Source organism: Acomys minous (genome assembly GCF_964271855.1).
Source record: "Acomys minous genome assembly, chromosome: 1".
Taxonomy (NCBI): Eukaryota; Metazoa; Chordata; class Mammalia; order Rodentia; family Muridae; genus Acomys; species Acomys minous.
In genome coordinates, this window is record NC_140483.1 from 61,466,831 (window position 1) to 61,490,154 (window position 23,324).

Consider the following 23,324-nt stretch of genomic DNA (forward strand, 5'->3'; position numbering starts at 1 on the left):
ATTCAGATACTTCTGCAAAACAAGCCAGAAATGGTGGCCCCTGCCAGCGTTATCCTTCCTGGGGAGGCAAGAGCAGGAAGATCTGGAGTTTCAGGTCACCCTTGGCCACTGAACAAGTTCCAGGCCAGCCTGGGATATATGATATCCTCTCTCAAAAAAGAAAAATAAAATAAAATGCATACTTTGTTTCCTTGGGGTGGGGACATGGCTCGGGTGGGTAAGAGTACTTGTCGTACAGACATGAAGCCCTGAGTTCAGATGCCCCTACACAGAAGGCTGGGCATGGCCCCCAACACCGTCAGCTCAGCACTGTGAGGAGCTAAGACAGAGGATCACTAGGGCTGGCCACCCATCAGTCCCTTCTGAAAAGTGGTGAGGTGTAGGTTCAGCGAGAGGCCTTAGCTCAAGGGACTAAGGCAGAGAAAAATATAACAGGACCCCCAGTGTCCTCCAGCCTCCCCGGGCAGTCATGAGCATCACTCCAATGCACACACACACAAGCACAGACACTACACACAAAGGCATTCACTCATGTGTGTGCATGTTCACATGTGAACCCTGGAACCCTCTTTACCTACTTTAACTTGGTGAGAGAAATGGCGCTAGTAGAACATGAAGTCTTCAGATACCTTATTCTCATGATCTTGCCTTAGTGGGATTCTTTTTTTTTTTTTTAAAGATTTATTTATTTATTATTATGTATAGAGTGCTCTGCCTGCATGTACACCTGCAGGCCAGAAGAGGGCATCAGATCACTTTACAGATGGTTGTGAGCCACCATGTGGTTGCTGGGAATTGAACTCAGGACCTTCGGAAGAGTAGACAGTGTTCTTAACCTCTGAGCCATCTCTCCAGCCCCTTAGTGGGATTCTGAGTTCCTCTGAGACTGTGGAGGGAATAAAGACCTCCCACAAAACAAGTCTCTACAGTCAGTCCCAGAGGCTTTCCAGACCCTTAGAGGCTTGTAAGAACACATATCACCAACCCTTCTCAGTCTCCAACCAGCACAATATAATTACCTTTAGGAAATATCAAAGAGATTTTCTCTCCTGTTTTTCTGCCAGTCATAGCTACTGTATGTCAAAGAGCCCTCATCAGTAACTTCCTCAGGTACCCAGAGGCTCTAATCAGCAAGCTCAACTGATTCTAGGAGTCAAGTTTCTAGCTGATGGCCATAAAGGAGACCTCTGCTCCACCAGCCCTTCCAGCCCCTGGCAGCTCTACAGCCAAGATTCTCGCTTGTAAGTTTCACTGCCTGCGACAGCATTCCGCAGTCAACCATCCTTACAAAGCTAACTGGAGCCCTCACCAACTATGCACTATTTGCAAGAATATATTCTTGACATATCCTTTGGTTTGAGAAATTATTACAATGATGTATTTCTAGCCACTTCCCCCTTCCTAGACGTCATTTGCTGACGTCTCAGTCTATATAATACGTGGTGGCTTTCAGATCAGCACACACACTGGAGTCACCACCGCTACCACACACCCTTGGTGATCTGCACAGTGGTGGAGGCTGACCTCTGTTTCCATTGCAGTCTCTCACCACTGCACACCCCTCTCAGTTCCCTCTAGCACAAAATGAGAATTTCCCAGATGCCACTTTCCCAAACTAGGTATTCTTTAAATAGATTTTTTAAAGTTCTTTTTAAAAAAAAAAATAGCTTAAGTAAATTGCTTTACTTAAGGAGGTCTGCTGTATTTGAAGGTCCTGAAAATTCCTTGTTAGAAGATTACTTTAAAGGTTTTTGTTGGGAAGATTGCTTTCATTTTAAGAACTCCTGTACACTTTTTTCTTTTTGATGTTGAGATGTGAAAGTAAGTCTTTAAAGAAACAATTATTTAAAACGTAGACTGGGGGTCTGGGCATGACTTGAGGGGGGACCGATTACAGTGCAAGTGTGAGGACCAGAGTTTGGGTGTGCAGAACCCACTAAAAGCCAGGTACCTGTGGTGACCCACCTACAACCTCAACACAAAGGACGTAGTGGCATGGCTTGTCAGGACAGCCTGGCCAGCTAGACTAGCCAAACCCTTGAGCACTGGGTTCAGTAAGAGACCTTGCCTCCATTTATAAGGTGGAAAGAGATGGAGAAATCCAACCTTCATCAAGCTCCGGCCTGCACACACATGCACACATACCACAATAAAACACAGATATTACCAAACACAACTGGATGTATGTGATGGCTTACTAATATGCATTTCATACATGACTATACTGACTGGATTCTCTAAAGTAACAGAACTTACAGAATGCATCTCTCTATCTATATAGGAAGGGGATTTATTGGAATGACTTACACGCTGTGGTCCAGCTAATCCAACAATGGCTACCTATGAAAGGAAGGTCCAAGAATCCAGTGGCTCAGCTGGTCTGTAGTATATGCTGGAATCCCAAGGAAGTAGACCCTAAAGCCACCAAAGGAGTGGACTTGCTAGCACCATGAAGGAAAGCGGGCAAGGAGAACAGTGTCCTTCTTCTAAATTGTTATATAGGCTGCCAGCAGAAGGCGTGGCCCAGAGTAGATTTGGATTAAAGGTGTGTCCTCCTACCTCAAGGTCTGGATTAAAGGCATGTCCTCCTACCTCAAAGATCCAGATTATAAGTGGATCTTCCTACTTCAGATGGAGCAAAAGTCCCTCACAGGTATGCCTGCCATTTGGGGTTTTAGTTAATTCCAGATGTAGTCAAATTGACAACCAAGAAGAGCCATCACACTGACATATGGTTCATTTGCTCCTCAGTCAAAAGAAGAAAAGTTTGAGCTGTTTATCTAAGAAAAGAGGCAGCTGAGGTGACCTCACTAACTTGAACACAAGCAGACGAGGGGAAAGACTTTAACTATAAGATCTTTACCAGGTTTGTTCCTTCTGCTCCCTGGTGCCACCACTGTGTCATCTGAAGACACAACCACACCAGACCAAGAAGCCTCTTTGAGACTGTGAGGCTCTTCGGCAGAACCTTTATTGATAACTATACTGTGAAGTCTTCCTTGTGGAAATTCTTAAATGTGAGCAGACACAGTAGTTAGTTTAATTAGGGCTGCAAGAGAGCCCAGTGGGACGGGAGCCCTGCTGCCAAGCTCAGGACCTGAGTTTAACCCTTAGAACCCACATGCTGAAAGGAGAGAACCAACACCTGCACATTGTCCTCTGACTTCCCACATACACCTGCACAAGCACACACACACACACCTGTATATGCATGTGTGCACCAGCACACATACACACATGCACCTGTATGTGCCTGTGCGTGCGCGCGCGCGCGCGCGCGCGCACACACACACACACACACACACACATACCCACATGCAAAATAATAAATGATATTAAAATATGTTTAGAAATAGCTTAAGGAAGTCTTTGTTATTTTTGTTTGTTGTTTTGTTATTATTATTGATTTTCAAGACAGGGTTTCTCTGTGTACCCCTGGCTGTTCTGGATGCCTTTGTAGACCAGGCTGGCTTTGAACTCAGAGATCTGCTTGCCTCTGCCTCCCAAGAACTGGGATTAAAGCTGTGAGCCACCACAGGCTGGAGAGATGTCTCAGAGGTTAAGAGCGCTGGTCCTGAGTTCAATTCCCAGCAACCACATGGTGGCTCACAACCATCTATAATGAGGTCTGGTGTCTTCTTCTGGTATGCAGGCACACATGCAGGCAGAACATTGTATACATAATAAATAAGTACATCTTTTAAAAACGAAAAACAATCTGAGTTCTTTATGCCAAGAAAGGGCCACCAATAAAACAGTGACCTGAAGAAAACAGAGCACAACAAGCAAAAATGTCCTTAATAGCCACAAAAATTATAAAAGAAATTGTTAGATCTGTGAAATGAAACTAAGGGGAGAATCAGCAAACAGGGACTGAAACTAAAAATTTCATAATGCCAAAATTAATAATTTAACAAGTTAAAAAAATGAGGAGAAAGTCACCTAGAAAGGATAAATAAAAAGACCCAGAAAGAAAAGATAGAGAAAGGGAAAGCAGTCCGTGAAAACGGCCATCAAAGCTCCGGCGGGACCGCACTGGGTTTAATGAATGGCGGGTGACGTCCCGCGCGTGCCCCCCTGAGAGCTCAGCGGCTCCCGTCCTCCTTGATCTTTCATGTCCTCCCGTCTCCGTCTCACTTAGTCTTTCCTTCTCCACCTGCACATCAGTCGTTCCTAGATGTCCAGGTCAGGTCTCCTCATTCATTTAGCCGTACCCACCCTCCTTCCTTCCCCTTCTGAGACTCATCCTGGCACCCGCTGGTCCTCACATGGCTGGGAGGGAGCTTTTTTCCTTTCCTCTGCTCCTCTGGTCTTCCAGTCGAAAACATCAGTCTTAGTATTAACTCAGAGACCAGGAGGCCAGGGTGAAAGAGTCTATCACCCCGTGTCCCAGCATGTTTTTAAATTCTCACATGGAACCAGAATGCCCTACCCCATCTTGGTGACCAGCCCCTTGTGTCCTGAGTCCCATAGCAGCCTTCCCATCCCATGCACTGGGGGTCAGAGGGCCGCCGCAGTCGGTGGTTCCGCCTTCGAGGTGTCTAGGGATTGAGCTCAGATTGTTGGACATGCACAGCAAGAACCGTTACCTACTGAACCATGCCACCAGCGCCCTCCCTGTTTCTCAGTCCTTATGCAGAGGAACAACCAAGGGTCACTGACTGTCCGACGAGGAAGTGACAAGGGTAAAGAGAAGCAGGTAAACACAAAGGTAGATGCTGACGATAACCTTTTGAAAACTAGTTAGTAGCTTCAGACTGCAGTGATACTGCAAATGGGAGTGAGAAGGGAGCAGGGAGAAGAAGCCACTGTTGGATGTTACTATTAGATGTTAAATGCATGCGACAACCAGGCTGAGGAGATGGCTCAACAAATAAGGGTACTTGCCACCAGGCCTGATGACACAGTTGTAGGGGAGAACTAACTCCTACAAGTTGTCCTCTGACCTCCACACATGTGCTGTAGCACCTAAGGGTCCACACTAACACACACCATACATATACATAGTAAATACATGTAGTAAAAAAATGTAAATACACATGACTGCCAAATTAAAATAATCACGCAGCGGAGAGGGAAGCTAAGTAGAGGAAAGTTTAATGTTTTAGAGGATAAAGAACAAAAGGAAAATATATGCCTAAGAAGAAGAAGACGTAAAGGGTAGAACCAAAATTATGCAAACGGGGATCCCAGAAAATGGAAAGGAATTTTTTAAATTTTATTTTTAAAAATCATGAAAATTTATAAGAGAAAATTTTTATCCAATTTGAATAAGGTATCCTGAGTGCAGAGTAGAATTTTGAGGCATATAAATATAGATTATATAGATGGAGGTAATTATGAAGTTTTAGAATACTAGGCTAGAAGTTAACAAGACCCTTGTAACCAAAGGAAAGGTTTTTCTCTTATTATGTGTGTGTGTGTGTGTGTGTGTGTGTGTGTGTGTGTGTGTGTGTGGTGTCTCTGTGTGTTTGTGTGTTTGCAGGCATGGGAAATACATGTGGGAGTGCATGTTCACGTGTGCGTGTGCTCACATGGAGGTTAGAATGAATACTTTAATGCTATTTGAAAATGTTTTCCGGTGAGTGTAATATCTTAATATGAGTGTCACAGTTTATATACAGTGTGTTTACAGTTTGGCCATGAAAGCATTTTTCTAGGTTCTTGATTGACTTAAAATGTATCATTTTATTTGCTTAAAATGCTTAAAATACGTGATTCCTTCTTCTCCCAGATGTTCACCAAAGGCAGGTAGTTTAGGAAGTACATTTTTATTTCATAACTTCTCTAGCTAAGTTCCTAACGTCTCTAAACTGTTCTCTCACCTGATGCCTCCTTCATAGGGCTAGCGTTAAAGTTAAACGAGTTCAGCACACAGTAAATGCTAAGCAAAAAGATGCAGGAAGTGTGTGCTGACGTCCTGTGCCGACGTCCATTCAGTGCTTGGCTGTGTTCATTCCGTTGAGTTGTATGTATTTATGAAGAATGGTACTATAATTGGATTCATTTTCAGTGAGTCTGATTAATAAAAAATGCTAAGTTCTTTAATTTAGGAAGAACAGTTGCCCCCTCATTTGATAACTGTTGGCTGATTTTAGTTTGAAAAAGAAAAACAGCACGATATTCGATCGTTCTTCTTACCAAAACCGAAAAAGAGACAGTTGGAAACATCCTGTGGTGAGTCAGAGGCATTCAAGGAGAAGGTTACAGTGACCTCAGACCCTAGAAACATGGCTACAGGAGACAGCACTGAGGACAAAAATGGTTTTGAACCTGAAGCTAAAAGATTGAAGTCACTTGGCACCAGGGACCACAGCAGTGCCCTGGAGGAGAGACCATCTTTGCAAGCCAGAGCCGTGTCCATGGAAGGCGTCCATGAGGCCCAGTCCCCGCCGGCCTCCTCAGCCCTTCCTAAGAAGCGGTGGCAGTGTGGCTTCTGCACATTCATCAATAACCCCGACCTTCCTTACTGTGAGATGTGCGAGAACCCTCAGGGCAGAGCTGGTGAGTACACGGAAGGGGAAGGTTAGGTGGAGGGTTAAGGGGGGTGGCTCAGGCTGGTGTCTGAAGACCTTCCAAGCTTTCAGATACTATTGTTACCAAAGTGCCTCGTGACTCTGCAGGGCCTAAGGCCCTTAAAACGGAGTTAAGAATTTCACTGAGTGAAGATTGTAAATTCCTCCCCTGTGGAATGTGAAGGACTCCTGGTTCTGTCGAGAATGTATATCCTCGGCATTGGCATTTATTTGGCACAAATGGGCATTTCTGATTAATGTCAGCAGGATGTGGGCTCAGTGGTCAGGAGAAGCCTTGTTGCTATGGTAGCAAATGTGCTGCCTGTCAGAGACCTGCTGTTATAAAACAAGTAGATATTCTTGTTTTTAAGGAAATTATAGAGGATTTTTATATTTAAATGGAATTACTTGGTAACTGCGTGGCCTGCTTAGTATTCACTGTGCCATGTTTTCTTGCTTGACAAGTCGTGAGTTCTTCTCAAAGTCTTACTGAAAGAATCCGACCAATAACATAAGCTTACAAAATAAATACAATGTAACAGAAAAACGCCATTTGTATCCTCTCTGTTTTCAGTTTCAGAGAACATTTTATGGCAGTGGAAAATGCCACGTTAGCAGTATTGGAGACTAGAAACAGGTCATTTTATCAGTGGCCTGGTTGTTCACCTCTGTTCATTCTCCCGACAGTTGGTTCAAACAAAGACGGAGCTAAGAGGGCTCTGACGTCACAGTTCTCTCACTCCTCCCTCACTCTTAATTTTGATCTGAAGGAAAAACAAGAGTAGCTAAGTCTTTCCTCCCTCACTTCTGAGAACTCTATCAAAATTGACAAGTGGCCATCTGGGCAGTTGTATTTGTGATGTGGGCACCTGTTCTCTGAAAGTAAGCTAGAACCACACGCTTTGCCCATGCAATCAATGTCCTTGCCACAGTTAACACAACCCCTGCAATCCCAGCTGCTGCAGACAGTCAAAACAACGCAATCTGTGACTATAGAATAATGTCAGTTCACGGTAAGTATAAAGTGGCTCACTTAGGAAAAAAATCATCATTTATTATGTATTTGATCGTTATGATGCCAAGAGCAACAACAAAAGTCTCTAGACCTATGACTGAATAAGCTGCCCACCAAGAAACTTCAAAAACTAAACTACAGTTGTGAATATGAAACAACCTGCTTAATGATTTAAAAAAAAAAAACTTTAAGTAATAGTGGTCTTAATGCATCTCAACATTACACTGTCAGTTTTACATTATTGCAGTTGGCATAATTATCTCACACCTTGGTTTGTTTGTGCCCCCTAAAGTATTAAAGGGCAGTTAAATTTTTTATAGTGCTTTCCATGTAACTCTCTGAAGAAACAGTAGAATCCAAAAGATTAAAGGAGTCATAGCAGGATGTTGCAGTCTGTGGAAGCCACTTCAGGCCTGTGGCACTTTGGAGTAGACTTGGCATAGGATACACTGGGCGACATGACATAACAACTGATAGCTGACCCTGCCCAATTCTATGTCTCTGACTTGAATGTCCCAGTGCTTTATCCAAAACAGCGTACAAAACATTGCTGCTTGGGTATCCAAAGAGAACTGCAAGCTTACCAAGTCCAGGCTAGAGTTGCAGGGCTGGAGAGAGATCAGTCTGTCAGCTGCCTGCTACATAAGTCCTGGTGCTGCTGCTGCAGCACAGACCTCCAGTCCCAGGCAGAGGCGGGTAGATTTCTGGAACTTACCAATTGCCCAGCTCCAAGTCCAGTGAGAAACCAAAAGAGGGTGGGAAATGATTGAAAAAGACGCCAGATGTCAACCTTTGGTGTGCAGGCTTGTCTGGCTTGTTTCCCAGCACCCACAAGGCTGTTCTCAACAGTCTTTAATGTCCTCACACCATCTTCTGGCCTCCATGAATCATGCACATACATGGTACATAGACAAACATGCAGGCAAAAATCCATATGCTTTAAATGAAAATAAATTTTAAAATTAAAAAAAATAAACTCAGTTGTTTCCTTGATCACCTTCTCACTTCCCTTCAGTTGTTAAAACTTAAGCACACCCCTGTGCCTGCCGCTTACTCCTGTTATCACCGTGGAAACCAGCAGCAGCAGCTTTATCGAGACCCAGTAGCATCCCCCACTCCAGTCTTGCCCTTTGGGATCTTTACATGCAAAGCAGTCAGAATCCCCCTTTGGTAATGGGCATCATCTGGGCATGGCAGCATAGGCCTATAACCATAGCTCTCTGGAGGCAGAGGTAGATGGGCCTCTGAGTTCCAGGCCATCCTCCTGCGGGCGGGGGGGACTGTACTCACCATTACTCCTGGCTGAGGGTCTCTCTGCTGTCCAGTTCCATGTAGGGTATATACCCAACAGTGTAAGCTCCCGGGCTGGGCTCAGGTGGGGCTCTCGGAGCACGGCCCTGAGAGCCTGTGCTGTGTAATGCTCTAACATTGCCCCGTTACAGTTCTGGATTCCACCCTCTCCTAGCTGCCCTTCCTGCCTCCAGTTCTCTAAGACAAGCCCAGCCTGACTCTACTCATCTGTAGATGCGTTTTTATTTGTTGGTTTACAGTTTTGTGTACCCGTGCATCTTAGAAGGGATCCTCAGGAGGCAGGGCAAACTGTCCCTTCCCGAGCAACGTTTTGTGAGCCTGAGTAAACGTTGTTAACTTTTTTTTTTTTTTAAGCAAAACTGAGCTGTGACATTTTAATCTATGCCTGTTACATTTAAATCACCTTATTTTTAATCATTCTAGCTGGCCTCCGCAATACGCAGGATAACAACAAAGCTGAGGAAGACGGTTCTCAGAAAAGCCCCTCCAGAAATCACCAGGCTAGTTTGGACTGTGTAAAACAACTCCCTGACCGGTCAGAAGCTGAGCAGGCCAGTAACAAGGAAGAAACATTGGAAGGTGCGAGGGAAGGCAGACTGACATCCTCGGCAGGGGTTGGTAAGTCCCGCCTCTATTTCTAGTGCTCAGAGAATGACTGTGTGTGGCCCAGGGATGTGGACCTCTCAGCTACCGTGCCCGAGTCAACAGCTTCAATCCCCAGCACTGCATAAACCAGTTGTGGTGGCAAAAGCTTGTAATCCCAGCACTCAGGAGGAAGAGGCAAGAAGCTTGGGAGTTCAAGGTCATCCTTGGTTACATAGTGAATCTGAGGCCAGCCTGATTATGAGACCCTCTTTCAAAACTAACCAACTAAATAAATATGTGCCACATGCTTTAATACATAACACTCTTGCTAAATTTGTGGTTGATGCCTTATCCCAAGTACCTTCTATGTTAAAAACATGTACCTCTCTCAGAAACCTCTTTAAGTACCAGATGGCTCTCTGCTGGCACCAACACTATGTAGCATCGCAACCAATAAATTGCTGTTGCCACCAAAATGTCCCCCTGTCCAACCATTGACAGGGGGACAGCTGATCCCCACCAAACGCATACAGAGCTATCTGTGACACACACACACACACACACACACACACACACACACACACACCTGTAAACCCAGCATTCAGTGCAAATACACACATTCTACACAGACACAAAGACCCAATGAATGACTGCACTTGGAGTCTTCGGTGTTGAGCTTTTATTTATTTGGTGCTTGATCCGTTTGTGTTACTTACAGCTGCACTAGTCAGTGAATTCCACCCTGCAGTTGCACATGGGCCAGCTGGCAGACTACTGCGCATGATTTGGGATTATTTTCTTTTTAACTCCCTTAGTGATCATAGCACACTGCAGATTGGTACACACCTTAAAATCATCCCAGATTGTTAGATGAGGCCCCTGAAAACTTTCTAAGTTAACTGCTGTCAACATGGATATAATTTGGAGGGAGAGTCATAGCTTCAAAATGAAGTGTTCATTTAGCAGTTTCTGGACCTAACTGGTGATGGTACATTTCTTTAATCCCAGCACCCAGGAGACAGACGGGTGGATCTGAGTTCAAGGCCAGCCTGATCTACAGAGCTAGTCCCAGGACAGCCAGGGCTACACAGAGAAACCCTGTCTGAGGGAAAGAAAAAAAAAGATATATTCGAGTAAATGCTGTCTGGATCTGATAAAGAGGGTACAGCTGGAGGGCTCAGCTTCCTGTGTCTGTAGTTTCTTTCTTCCTGCTGTAAGACCAATCCCCAAGAGCTAATGAAGCCTGGGACCTGGGATGGCATACACCAGTGAACAGCTGCTGTCAGCTGACCCTGAGTCTCCTCCTCCTGGCTAGGAGATGGTGGGTTGCTCGCTCTGCCTCAGTTCCTCGGTGCAGACATCTGCCAGCTCGTTCCTATGAATAAGAGCTGGGATGGCAGCTCATTTGCTGCAGTGCTTTGCTAGCATGCACAGAGCCCTAGGTCCAGCACCAAACATAAGCATAAACCAGTGCTGGTACACACTGGGAGGGGATGGCAGGAAGATGAAGGTTCAAGGTTGTCCCCAGCCACATAGTGAATTCTAAGTCCGCCTGGACCACAGGAGACCCTGTCCCAAAAAACCAAAGCTGGGGCCAGCAAGTGGGTAAAGGCACTTGCCACCAAGCCTGACCCACATAGTAAAAGGTCCTTTGACCCACACACACACACACACACACACACACTTTAATAAATAAATACTTTTTAAAGATTCGCTAGCTTTTAGAAGGTCCACTCAGCCTGCAGATTTGCTTCACCATCCACTGCAGACACATTATCGTTTCCCTGTACTGTCTGTCCCTGCTTCCTTCTTCCTGACCTCTCAGACTATCCGCCCGAACAATCCAAGTAAGAGATATGTTTCATATCTTTCCAGTAAGCATAGACTTCTATGAAAAGCCAAGATAAAGAAGGTGGTGGTGGTGGTGGTGGTGGTGGTGGTGGTGGTGTGTGTGTGTGTGTGTGTGTGTGTGTGTGTGTGTGTGTGTGTGAGAGATAACATCCTACTCTGGAGCTAAGGTTTTGTTCAAACCAGAAACGTACAATCTGGAAGGATAGCTGTCAGCAAAAGATTCATCTGTAGTCTTAAACTATCAAATTATGCTTCGTGGGAACACTGAAGAGGGTTTGTTCCCATAATGCACCTCTCAGCTCCCTAGAAGTGTCAGCTGCTTTGGCTCTGACCTTATATATACCTTTTGTCAAAGAATGACTTCTAATCTTTACACATTAATGTCCAGTTCTTCAAATATGATGCGCCCTGATGATAAAATGCTCTTCTGACCAAGGTCAGCAGATAGAATCAGTACCTTACCCAGAGCCCAAACATGCCACCTGTGGCTGTGACTTCTGTTTGTCCTGAGGGATCTGCACCAGCAGTGTCTGCTGCCTTCAGCTGCTTTGTTATGTATATAATAGGTGACCCTTTGCACATGCCCACGAACCAAACATGAGATGGCATCCTCATGAGAGAGTTTAGTTATTCCCCCAGGAATTTGTTTCTTTGCTTTGAAACCTGTACTCTCCTGTATCCTGGCTTTTTTGATATTTATATTTTCTCCTTTTAATTCCAGAACATACTGAAAAATACTTTTTAATTTTATTTATAGTAGTAACAGTAGTAGTAGTTGTTGTTGTTGTCATTGTTATAAAGAAAATTCCAAACATTCAATTTTACCAATGAAGACTCAGGAGCCAGATGCTGGGGTGAAAACCTGCTAGCTCAGAGAGGCAGAGAAAGCACCCAGCTGAACTTCCTACTCAGCTGACGTCTCAGAAGAAAAAGCTCTTTCTTCTTCTCCACGCTGTCTTAAATACCCTCAACTCAATGTCCCTCCTTTCTGTTTACTTACGTTCACTCCCTTCCGCCTGGTTGGTTCCTTGCTCCACCTCTTGACCTGTGGTTGACTTTATTTAGCTCTTGGGTTAGGAATGTGCTAGGGCTGAGCCACACCACAAATAAATGGAAAGCTCTTGTGTTAAAGGCGTATGCTAGGGCTGAGTCACACCACAACAAGAAACAGGTTTGTTTGTTTGTTTTTTCAGTTCAAATCTAAGGGTTCACAATGTGATAAAATGTCTTGTTATTGTTGTTGTTATTATTGTTGTTGTTATTATTGTTGTTGTTATTATTATTATTATTGTTGTTGTTGTTGTTGTTATTGTTATTATTAGCAGAATAGTATTGTGTTGTGATGGCCGAGGGGCATGAGTGTGCCATGTCACACGTATGGAGGCTAGAGGACAACTCCATGGAGTTGGTTCTCCTTCCATCTTGATGTAGATTTGAACTCAGGTCAGCAGATGTGGAAAGCAGTTGCCTTTATCCACTAAGCCATCTCGCTAGCCCCATACTGAAGTGCTTATAAATCTTGAAGTTAAGTAGATTCAATACATATAATAGCAGTGCATGTACACCGTGTGTGGCTTTGAGGGACAGTGGTGCTGTAGCCATGGCTGAGCTCACATGGGCTCAGACAACAACCTCACAGCTGCCGCTTAGATTGCAACGTGCCTTTGTTGTCACTGACTGGTTTCAGAGATTTTTGTTTTGTTTTGGTTTGGTTTTGGTTTTGTTCTTTGAGACGGGGTCTCTCTCTATGTAGTCTTGGCTGTCCTAGAACTCGATCTGTATGCCAGGCTGGCCTCTAACTCACAGACATCCACCTGTCTCTGCCTCCTGAGTATTGAGATTAAAGGTGTGAGCTGCCACCACCCTACCAGGAATGGGTTATTTTTCATATTTGTATAAAATTTTAATTCATATAAAATAGTATGAAAAAACTCTTAGATGAATCATACCAAACAGTTTTCTTTTGGAAGAAATAAAACCAAATTTACATTCACTAATTGTGAAAACTAGGGGCTTTTCATTATGCCAGTTCCATATGTGCATATTGTGTCTTCACCATGTTCTTTGTTTCTTTTTCATTTATGGTAATAAATCACAAGCTAGATTTGTAAAGCATCCAGTGACTATTCTGGAAAACTACTATGATGATGAAGATGATGATGATGCCTACTGGATGGCACGCAGAGCCAAGCTTGCCAGTTCCTGGACCATTGCATGTGTTTAGAAGGCATTAGCTTCACTCAATATTCACCTGTGTTTTGGGGTTAGATTTTAGTAGTACTGGAGATGCAAGCCAGTGTCTTTGGGCATGTCAGACAAACTCCTCCAATGAGCTACAACCCCAGCCTCTTTGACTCTCATTATTGTGTTGACTTGCTTCCATAATTTTTGTCTCTCCTGAAGAATTCTGGGTAATGGGACTAAGAAAATACTTTAAGTAATGATGCAGAAATAGGCATGTCTAGTCATCTCCTTGTGCACAGGGAGCTAGGCACATCAGTGGCACTCGGCAGAGCTGCCCTGAAGCTGATAATCAAATTGGGATGACTTGGTCCCAGCTGTAATATGCAATAGGAAAGAGTCTAAAGCCTTCAAGTCTGGTAACAGCCTTCTGGTGTTGGTTATGTCTAACTCATATCTGTTCAGCTGATCCTGAATCTATTTGCTTCTTGTTCAGTCTTTAGCAAAGAAAGCCCCAGTTTCCTATATGCTAATGCTTCCAGAAGAGCTGCCTTGGGCGTTTTATTTCAAATTTAGACTTGCTATCCAAATGTGTTAGTATTTATATATAGCTATTTCACCATTCTAATCTGCAGAACAGTAAAATAAGCTACTTTTTGAAGATCTATTTTTATTTTATTTATGCTTCTGAGCATGTGCATGACTGTGTGTGTATGTATGTGTATGTGTGTGTGTGTGTGTCTGTCCCTGGAAGCTGGAGTTACAGGTGCTAGGCTTCAAACTACAGTCTTCTGAAAGAACAGCCAAGCCCTCTCTCCAGACCCCAGATACGCTACATTAGACATAGCAGGTGGCCTTTCAGAGTCTCTTTTGTCTTCTTCAGCAGGGCAGTTGAGTAACTCAGGCACTCTGCCAGTGTGTGAGACCTTCATGTTCTGTGCAAGTCAGAACACCGAGCGCATCCACCTATATACCAAGGTAAGTGTCACACAGGTGCTGGGTTGTGAGCTATGACAAGCTTCCTTTCTCCACTTTCAGTTTCCACTTAACAATAAGATAGGTACCCATGTAACTTGTCATCACATTCCTATGTGACATCTAAAGACTTCAGGGAGAGGCCTTGCTTCCCTCTGTTACTGTACTGCGATCTTAGACACAGCAGCTGCTCTCTGCTTCGTTTCCTCAGCTCTAAAATGTAGGGAAGATTTGCTGCAAGGATAGAACGGGCTCACCCCTGGAGAGCGCTCGGCACTCGAAGCAGCACTTTTATACCCGCCTAACCCCACCCCATCTCCCCCTGCCCATGCCCTCACCTCCCACAGCCCACCCTTGATCAGTGTCAGAGACAAGCGTTGTGATGGGACCTCTCAGACTGCTGCAGGAGCCTAGGCTAGCAAAGGTCATGCTGTTTAGTGGGAGCACCCCTTTGTATAATGAAATGTATTCAAGACTCTAAGAGCTCTTGTTGATATGAGTTACTCCAGTCTGTGTTAAAATAAAGACATTTAAAATAGCCATGCATCATTCACTTTTAAACTAACATTTACTACAAATAACATACGTTTTGGGCCTGGAGAGATGGCTTAGAAGTTAAGAGCACTGACTGCTCTTCAGGAGGTCCTGAGCTTAATTCCCAGCAACCACATGGTGGCTCATAACCATCTATACTGAGATCTGATGCCCTCTTCAGGCATGCAGGCATACCTAAAGATACAACACTCATACATAAAATAAATACATTTTTTAAATGCATATGTTTTTTAAAAGTAGTTGTATTTTCTAAAGCAAAGTGCTAGGCTGAGAGCAATACACTCGGTTTTCAGCAGTCCTCTGGCTTCTATATAAGACTGTGGATCTGGGTAACCCCAGCCCTGGGGAAGGTGAGGTAGGGGCAACTCCAGCTGGACCCCACCTGCGCTGTTGTAGCAGGATCTTGTCTCAGCAGGACAGATGAAGACTGCTAAGGACAGCACAAACAATCATAAGGAAGTAAACTTGACAGGCAGATAACGCCCCGTAATAGTACAAAACACTGTGACTTTGTGACCCCTCTGAGAAGAGCTTGGAGACCCTGTGACAGTCTTTCTCCTAATTACACTGATATGAGTATGGAAAAGTTGGCCAAGATTTCAAATACCTCTGTTCATTCAGGTTTGAGCTTCCAATAAGTTGGGATGTACAATTTATATTTGTCATTTTACACAGTCTGTTCTGTTGAAAGGATATTCGTCTCTTTCGCTCTTACGTGTCTCTAGTGGAGGGGACATTCCCATGCTGCTGCATGTGTGGAGGTCAGAAGACAACTTGCAGGAGCCCGTTCTCTTGTCCTAGGTGTGGGCTCAGGGGATTGAACTTAGTTTAGCAGTCCTGGCAGCAGCACCTTCCCCTGAGTAGCCACCTTGCCAGCCTGGAGGAATGCATTCTAAAGCATGGCTTAACAGTGCTGAGGAACGAGGAACAGCCAGCACAAGTTTATAAAACTCCTAGGTCACTCCCTAAAGTGTGAAGGAGAAGTTGGTAACAAGTTTAATGGCCCAAGTGGTGTCACGAGAGAACTGACCATTGCAGGGAGAATCCCAAATCCAGGGTTTGGAACTACATCTCCAAACTTTAGAATTATGTAGTTACACACACACACACACACACACACACACACACACACACACACACACACACGTGTACATATAGTTTTCTTCTTCTAACATGACTGTGGATCACTAGCATTTGTTTTGTAGACCAGGCTGGCCTCGAACTCAGAGCAATCCGCCTGCCTCCGCCTCCCGAGTGCTGGGATTACAGGCATGCGCCACCATGCCTGGCTATTTGTTTTGACTAAGAGAATTTGAATATGAGAAACTGTTGTTGATCTGGTGAACCTTCATATGGCAGCCATCCTCTCCTTTAAAAAAGGAAACGACATTCACTCATATTTGAAGATGATTCTCCTCAGTGTAGTTCCAACCTCCTCTGTGGGCGGGGCATGGACCGTCTCTGGAGCAGTAGTGTAGTGTGGCTTTGGGAAAGCAGATTTTGAAAATAATTCTCTAGAATTGTCGTCTCCCTTCCCCTGTCAACAACCACGGTCAGCTGTCTCAACACATCGTGGAAGGGATACTCAGATGTTTATCAGTGTCGGTCTTTGATCGGAGTGATGTTTTCAATATTATAAAGAAGGTCACTTGGGAATTTGGAGATGGTTGTCCTCCTGTTAACTTCACGGATGTGCTCTTCTACTGTATTTACAGATTTTCATCATCTCCATGTGTATTTCCTAGGTTAGCCAGTAGGGAAGTATGTTGGGGGAATGGTCTGTGTACAGGCAGAGTAAAGGCCTCCCCCACTCACCTCAGCCCTGCAGGGGTGCATGTGAGATACACCCTTGTGTAGAATGGGCCTCCCAGCTTATTTTTAGGAGATTGGTCATTCTATATCATAATTAAACTTTTCTTATAAAGTAGTTACTAGTACCTACAGACTTAAATGCATTGGTGCTGTCTCCTCATCTGTTATCAGGATGGAAAGCCGATGAACTGTAATTTCATTCCTTTGGATATAAAATTAGACCTTTGGGAAGACTTACCAGCAAGCTTTCAACTGAAACAGAATCGCTCTGTGGTAAGAAAAGTTTTAAATAATACAGTTGTACTTATGCTAAATAAACCTTTAAAAATTCTTTGAGAGATCATTTTTAGTTTAACGAAAGAAGACCTCATGGCCTGAGGCAGAGCCAGATTGCAGGCTGCGTTTTTATCCATCCAGGCAGTGTCTATTAATTCTTCCGGTGCTAAGAATAAATGTGGCATCTGTTTCCTTGGTGAATGCCCACACCTAGCACTGCTGCTGCTGAGGACAGACTCACCCTCACACTGTTCTGCTCTCATTCATAGGATTAGCAGCAGTGATGTAGCTGTCAGAATCACACTTTATCTCTTAAGGTTAAATTCTAAGAGTGGCACGTTCCAAGAGCCAGCATAATACCACACCACGACTCCAGACTTGCTGCTTCAGCCTTAGCGTGCCCTCCACCACTTATACTTACCAGAAGGTGCTGGGGCCTTTGTTCACTTGTTTAGTTTTTACCACCCTGATAGTGGAAATGAAGCAGAGCCCAGGGGTCAGCTGCACCCCACAAAAAAAAGGAAGAGGTAGCAGTGAGCTATTTTCTTTGGCATTAGTTAATACTGACCCTCAGAGTCAAATAGATAGGTGATAGATTAGAAAGATTGGACAGACACTATAGCTACACAGATCTATAATACATAGTAGATATACGTAGATGGTAGGTAGATAATAAGTAAGTAAATAGATGATAGATGGATGGATAGATAGATAGATAGATAGATAGATAGATAGATGATAAAAACCAAGGGTTGATAAGGAACAATTGTGACAACCCTCCTGTAGTGACCCAGATTTATTGCTGGTATCTGACCTGTGGTTCTGAGGCATCTGATACAGTGTGACTGTCATAAGTTGTGTCATTCACTGTGGCCCCTGCATGATCTGCCTCCCTGGGGCCAGCTTTCCCAGGGCTGCTACTGGGGTCTATCCTCTGTTTGGGTCTCACTGTTGGTGCCTGTGTGTTCAGAGCATATGCCGGGCTGCTGAAGTGCCTTTAGAGATGCTGGATTCAACTGGACATGGGCAATTTATAATAGTGCCAAGGTGAAGAAAGAGTTAAACTATACGACTTCAATCTGTTTGAGGGATACCATAAGACAGGAACTGTTAACTCTTCGTCGTCATCTCTTTTCTGCCAGATTCTGAGGTTCGTCCGAGAATGGAATAGTCTGACTGCCATGAAGCAGAGGATGATCAGGAAAAGTGGGCAGCTGTTCTGCAGCCCAGTCCTGGCCTTGGAGGAGATCACAAAGCAACAAGCCAAAGAACACAGTACCAAAAGGTAAGAGCCGCCTTCCCTTCGCACCCTGTAGTATATTGCTTTCCATGCTGTTTCTATAGGAAATCTGAGGCATCTCATGGGACCACTAATGGAATTTTGGTTAATTAGAGGAAAATTAAGCTGGGGACATAGTTTGTTGATAGAGTGCTTGCCTAGCATATAGCAAAGCAATGGGTTCCCTCAGTAGGACTGAATAAACCACACTTGAGGGCACACACTTTTAATTTCAGCACTTAGGAGGTGTAGTCATGATGATCAGGAATTCAAGGCCATCCTCAGCTATATGGGGAGTTCAAACCTGGTCTGGGCAACATGCAACCTTGTTCTCAGAGAGGGAGGGAAAAAGAATCATACTTAATGGTTATGTCATTTTATAGCAACATAGCTATATGTGTAGTGAACTTAATCAGATCTGCTAGAAGACATCAGATTGTCTGCTTTCCACTTACCAGGAATCCTGCTTGTAAACAGAGAGGCCAGGGGCTGGGCTTGGTACACCTGTGACCTATTAAGCCTCAGGTGTTACTAACAACAGAGAGACCCTTACCCTTTAGAGTCCAGAGCATGGCCTGGGACCCGTCCGCCCTGCTGCAGCAGGGGAGTTGGTTCTATTTTAACACACTACCCTGTTCCCAGAAGTGGGAAATAACTGTCAGGTCCATGGTTGGAAAGTAAAGGTTAATTGTGACACATGGGTGTATCATCCACCAACTTCACCACAAGTCTTTTCTAATCGCCCTACATGACGTCATAAGCATCTGCGTCTCACCTCTATGAACCTCTCTGTGATCATAAACCCTGGTTCTCTTAGCATGGAGCAAAGGAGACACTGACAGCTGTTCCGTTTCAACATTCTCTCTCTGGAGGGAATCACAGAGCAACAAACCTACCTAATACACCTTCCTCCATAAGTCCACACCTGAGTTAGTGAGTAAGAAACTGCGGAGATGGCTCCATGGTTAAGTGCTCTGCTGCTCTTACAGAGGACCTGGGTTTGGTTCAAAGCACCACGTAATGGCTTACAACCGTCTGTAGCTCCAGTTCACGGGAGCTCCCCCTTCTGGCCTCCATAGGCACTGCACTCCAGCAGTGGAAAGTAACTGTCCTGCAGACAATGTCTGGAGACATCTAGATGACCACAGCTATAGGACGTACCTAGGGTCCACCTTATTTAAGGGTTCAGCCATGGGACCAGAAGGAGGAGGATGAGGGACTCTCTTCACAGCGCTCATCCAGACACCTGGTGACTGATCAGAGAGCAAGGGAAGTCCTTCAGGGAAGCCTTGTAGCCGCAGAAGGAATGAGCTCCGCAGCACTGGTGTCCTGTGTTGGAGCCTCAGTTAGCGGCGGTGTTATGGGTAAAGCTTATGTATAGAGCAAGGGTGGAAGACCGGGCTGAGCAGCAGAGCACTGCCTGAGGCGGCATTGATAGCCTTCTCCTTCTCCCTTGCCATCCCACCTGGTGCTTCCTAGAGCCTCTTAGAAACCCGCAGCACCCTTGTTAAAACAAACAAACATGCAAATGATTTAAAAAGCTGGGCATGAGGAAAATCATATTTAAATTCATGTAGAATTTAAAATATCTACAATATGGTAAACTAGCATAGAAACTGGGTCATAGCCAGCATGGTAGTACACTCCTGTAATCCCAGCACTTGGGTGGCAGAGACAAGCGGATCTCTGTGAGTTTGAGGCCAGCCTGATCTACAAAGCCAGTCCAGGACAGTCAAGGCTACACAGAGAAACCCTGTCTCAAAAAGAAAGAAAGAAAAAAAAAGAAAGAAAGAAAGAAAAGAAAGAGGAAGATGGAGCTTGAGAGATGGCTCAGAGATTAAGAGCACTGACTGCTCTTCAGGATGTCCTGAGTTCAATTCCCAGCAACCACATGGTGGCTCACAACCATCTATAATGTGATCTGGTGCCCTCTTCTCTCATGCAGGCAGAGCAGCTGTATACATAATAAATAAATAAATCTTTAAAAATATTTTTAAAAAAGAAAAAGAAAAGAAACTAGTTAGAAGAAATTAATTTGGTAATTGCATTTCACCTATTAAATTCCCCATCACCTTTGACTGAATTGATTTCCTTTTTACCTCCAGCGCCTAAGCCAGGCGTTACTGATAGTGTGTGTGAGAGGGTCTGATTCCCACCTCAAAAGGGCTTTGTCCCTGCAGGAGATTGTGGAGAGCAAAGGCTGCTGCTTTTGGCAGCAACCTTGAGCTCATGGGAGATCCACTTGAACTCAGCTAAATAAGTCGCTTTACACAAACCCTGTGCAGTGTTGTAGCTGACTGGGGTGATTTGCTGGGATCTCAAAGAGAAGTTCAGAAGAGGAGGGCCACACATCCACTCTCTTCCTCCCTGGAATTTTTTAAAATTGAGTGTTTCAGTTTTCTTGCTATGATTAAAACACTCCAGCCAGTAGTAACTTGGAGGAAAGGGTTTGTTTGGCTTACACTTCCAGGTCACTGCTGGGTGTGGTGACGCACGCCTTTAATCCTAGCACTCAGGAGGCAGGGACAGGTGGTTCGCTTTGAGTTCGAGGCCAGCCTGGTCTACAAAGTAACTCCAGGACAGCCAAGGCTAATACAGAGAGACTCTGTCTCAAAAAAAGAAAAAACAAAACAAAAAACAAAAAATACTTCCAAGTCATTGTTACAGTAAAATGTATCTGTTCGGCCTATGAAGCTGGACACAAAGAGACTGAAACGTAATTCAAAGCTGCAAACACTACACGGGGCAGAATCTAAACTGTTATTAATCTAACAAATAACTAAAATAAACTACTCTAATCCTTACAGCCTACGTATATCCCAAGCACTTGCCAGTCTGGTCCTTATAGGGCCACTTTTTTCTTCTAACTCCCCACCAACTCTCAACTGTCCACTCTGTCAACTGTGGACTCCTCCCCCTCTCCAGGAAGTCCCACCTTCCACTTCCTGTCCTTCTGCCCAGCTGATTGGCTAAACAGCAATTTATTGACAGTTGTTACATCCACTCAAGACATTCCTCCACAATATTTGTTATAATGAAATGTATCTGTTCAGCCTAGGAAGCCATTAACTGACACAAAGAAACTGGAAAGTAATTCAAAGCGGCAAGCACTAAGCAGGGCAAAATCTAAACTGCTATTAACCTAACAGATAAATAAAATAAACTGCTCTAATCCTCATAATCTACATATATCCCCAGCAGGTCATGCTCCATTAAGGAGGCAAATTGGGTTGGGAACTCAAGGAAGGAACTAAGAGGCAGGAACCTAGTTAGCTGTCTGGCTCACTCATGCTCATGGTCAGCCAGCTTTCAGATAAAAATAGGACCATCTATCTGGCCAGGGGATGGTGCTGCCCACAGTGGGCTGGGACCTGCTACACCAATGAGCTTTCAAAACAGTCCCCCACAGACAGGCCCACAGCTAAGCGGATCTAGGCAGTTCCTCAACTAGGCTTGCCTCTCAGATAATTCTAGGCAGTGTCTACTTGACAGTTTAAAATAGTGAATGAGTCATGAGTTTCTTGGAGAAGTGAACTGATTTGGAGGAAAGATATGTTTCTCTCATAACAAATAGCAGCAAGAAACCAAGCACACTACCCCTGGGCACGGTGGCACACGCCTGTAATCCCAGCACTCGGGAGGCAGAGGCAGGAATAGCTTTGTGAGTTCCAGGCCAGCCTGGTCTACAAAGCGAGTCCAGGGCAGCCAAGGCTATACAGAGAAACCCTGTCCTGAAAAACCAAAATAAATAAAACCCTCTGACTTGCAACAGAGGGGGGAAGGAGGGAGGAGAGGGAGATTATTTTTAAAAATACTTAAGGGGCTATAAAGCTGGCTCGGTAGGTAAGAGTATTTGCAACTTACAGACGATCTAGCACTCACATTAGATATTGCTTTGTAGACCAGGCTGGTCTCGAACTCATAAAGATCCTCCTGCCTCTGCCTCCGCTAGTGCTGAGATTATAGGCGTATGCCACTGAGCCTGGTGGTGGTGCACATTTTAACACTAGCACTTGGGAAGCAGGTGCAAGCAGATCCCTGTGAGCTCAAGGTCAGATTGGTCTATAGGGAGTTCCAGGCCAGCCAGAACCACAAAGTGGGACTCAAGACAAAAGAACCAGAAGCTCTTTATGTGTGTTTTATTACTCTATTAATTGTACATAATAATGGATTTCATTGACATTTTCAATACATATATTCATTTTGATCATACTCCACCCTCTCTTGTTGTCTCCCCCACCCCCTGACTTTATGGGTGTGACCTAATGAACTTACATAGAGTTGCTTCCAGGAGCAAGTGAGTTATTTACTGGAGCACAGACAACCTTACCAATGACTACACTGAGCAATGTCTACTCCCCCAAAATTCCTATGAGAAAAATATATTTAACATCTAATTGTTGTAGATACATCACTAAAGAAGACGTTGCCACGGCCTCCATGAACAAGGCGAAGAGTGCTGGGGGCCACATCCGTTTGATCACCAAGGAGACCAGGCCACAGGATCCTTCTACAAAGTAAGATACTTACACATGGTAACGAATACTGCTTCAGAGCTAGGTGCAGTGGCACACACCTGTAATCCTACCACTTGGAGAGGTAGGGACAGGTGGATTTATGTGAGTTCAAGGCCAGCCTGGTCTACAAAGAGAGTGCGGGACAGTCAAGGCTACACAGAGAAACCCTGTCTCAAAAAAAAAAAAAAAGGAAAAAAACTGCTTCAAACCAATTTCTGTGATAACAACCCCCATGGTGTGGCCACTTTAGAGGTAACAAAACAGTATCATGATCTAATAGCTTTCCGAGCCTTCTAACAACACTCTTAGGCCCAGGACCTCATCATCTTAGGCATTAGAGATGAGAGACACCCAAACCCAGTATCCTGTGTGACCTGCCCCAAGCCTGGGCAAAGATGCAAGAGACCTGAGCTTGGCCTGAGCTCTGTCTGCCAGCCTGGCCCTGTCTCAGC

The 23,324-nt window shown here is 44.6% G+C and overlaps 1 protein-coding gene across 10 annotated transcripts in view; it reads left to right on the top strand.

Moving 5' to 3' along the window:
• The window catches only part of ZRANB3 (zinc finger RANBP2-type containing 3), a 157,065-nt gene that overhangs the window by 127,112 nt on the left and 6,629 nt on the right, over positions 1-23,324 (top strand). For 9 of the 10 annotated variants that reach the window (XM_084775784.1, XM_084775788.1, XM_084775787.1 and 6 more), the window contains 6 exons: positions 6,099-6,504; positions 9,265-9,459; positions 14,342-14,436; positions 16,972-17,073; positions 18,219-18,361; positions 22,762-22,872. In XM_084775784.1, the coding sequence (XP_084631910.1) occupies positions 6,099-6,504; positions 9,265-9,459; positions 14,342-14,436; positions 16,972-17,073; positions 18,219-18,361; positions 22,762-22,872 (1,052 nt within the window). The remainder of the gene's footprint in view (positions 1-6,098; positions 6,505-9,264; positions 9,460-14,341; positions 14,437-16,971; positions 17,074-18,218; positions 18,362-22,761; positions 22,873-23,324) is intronic. The other variant, XM_084775786.1, reaches the window with a different exon arrangement.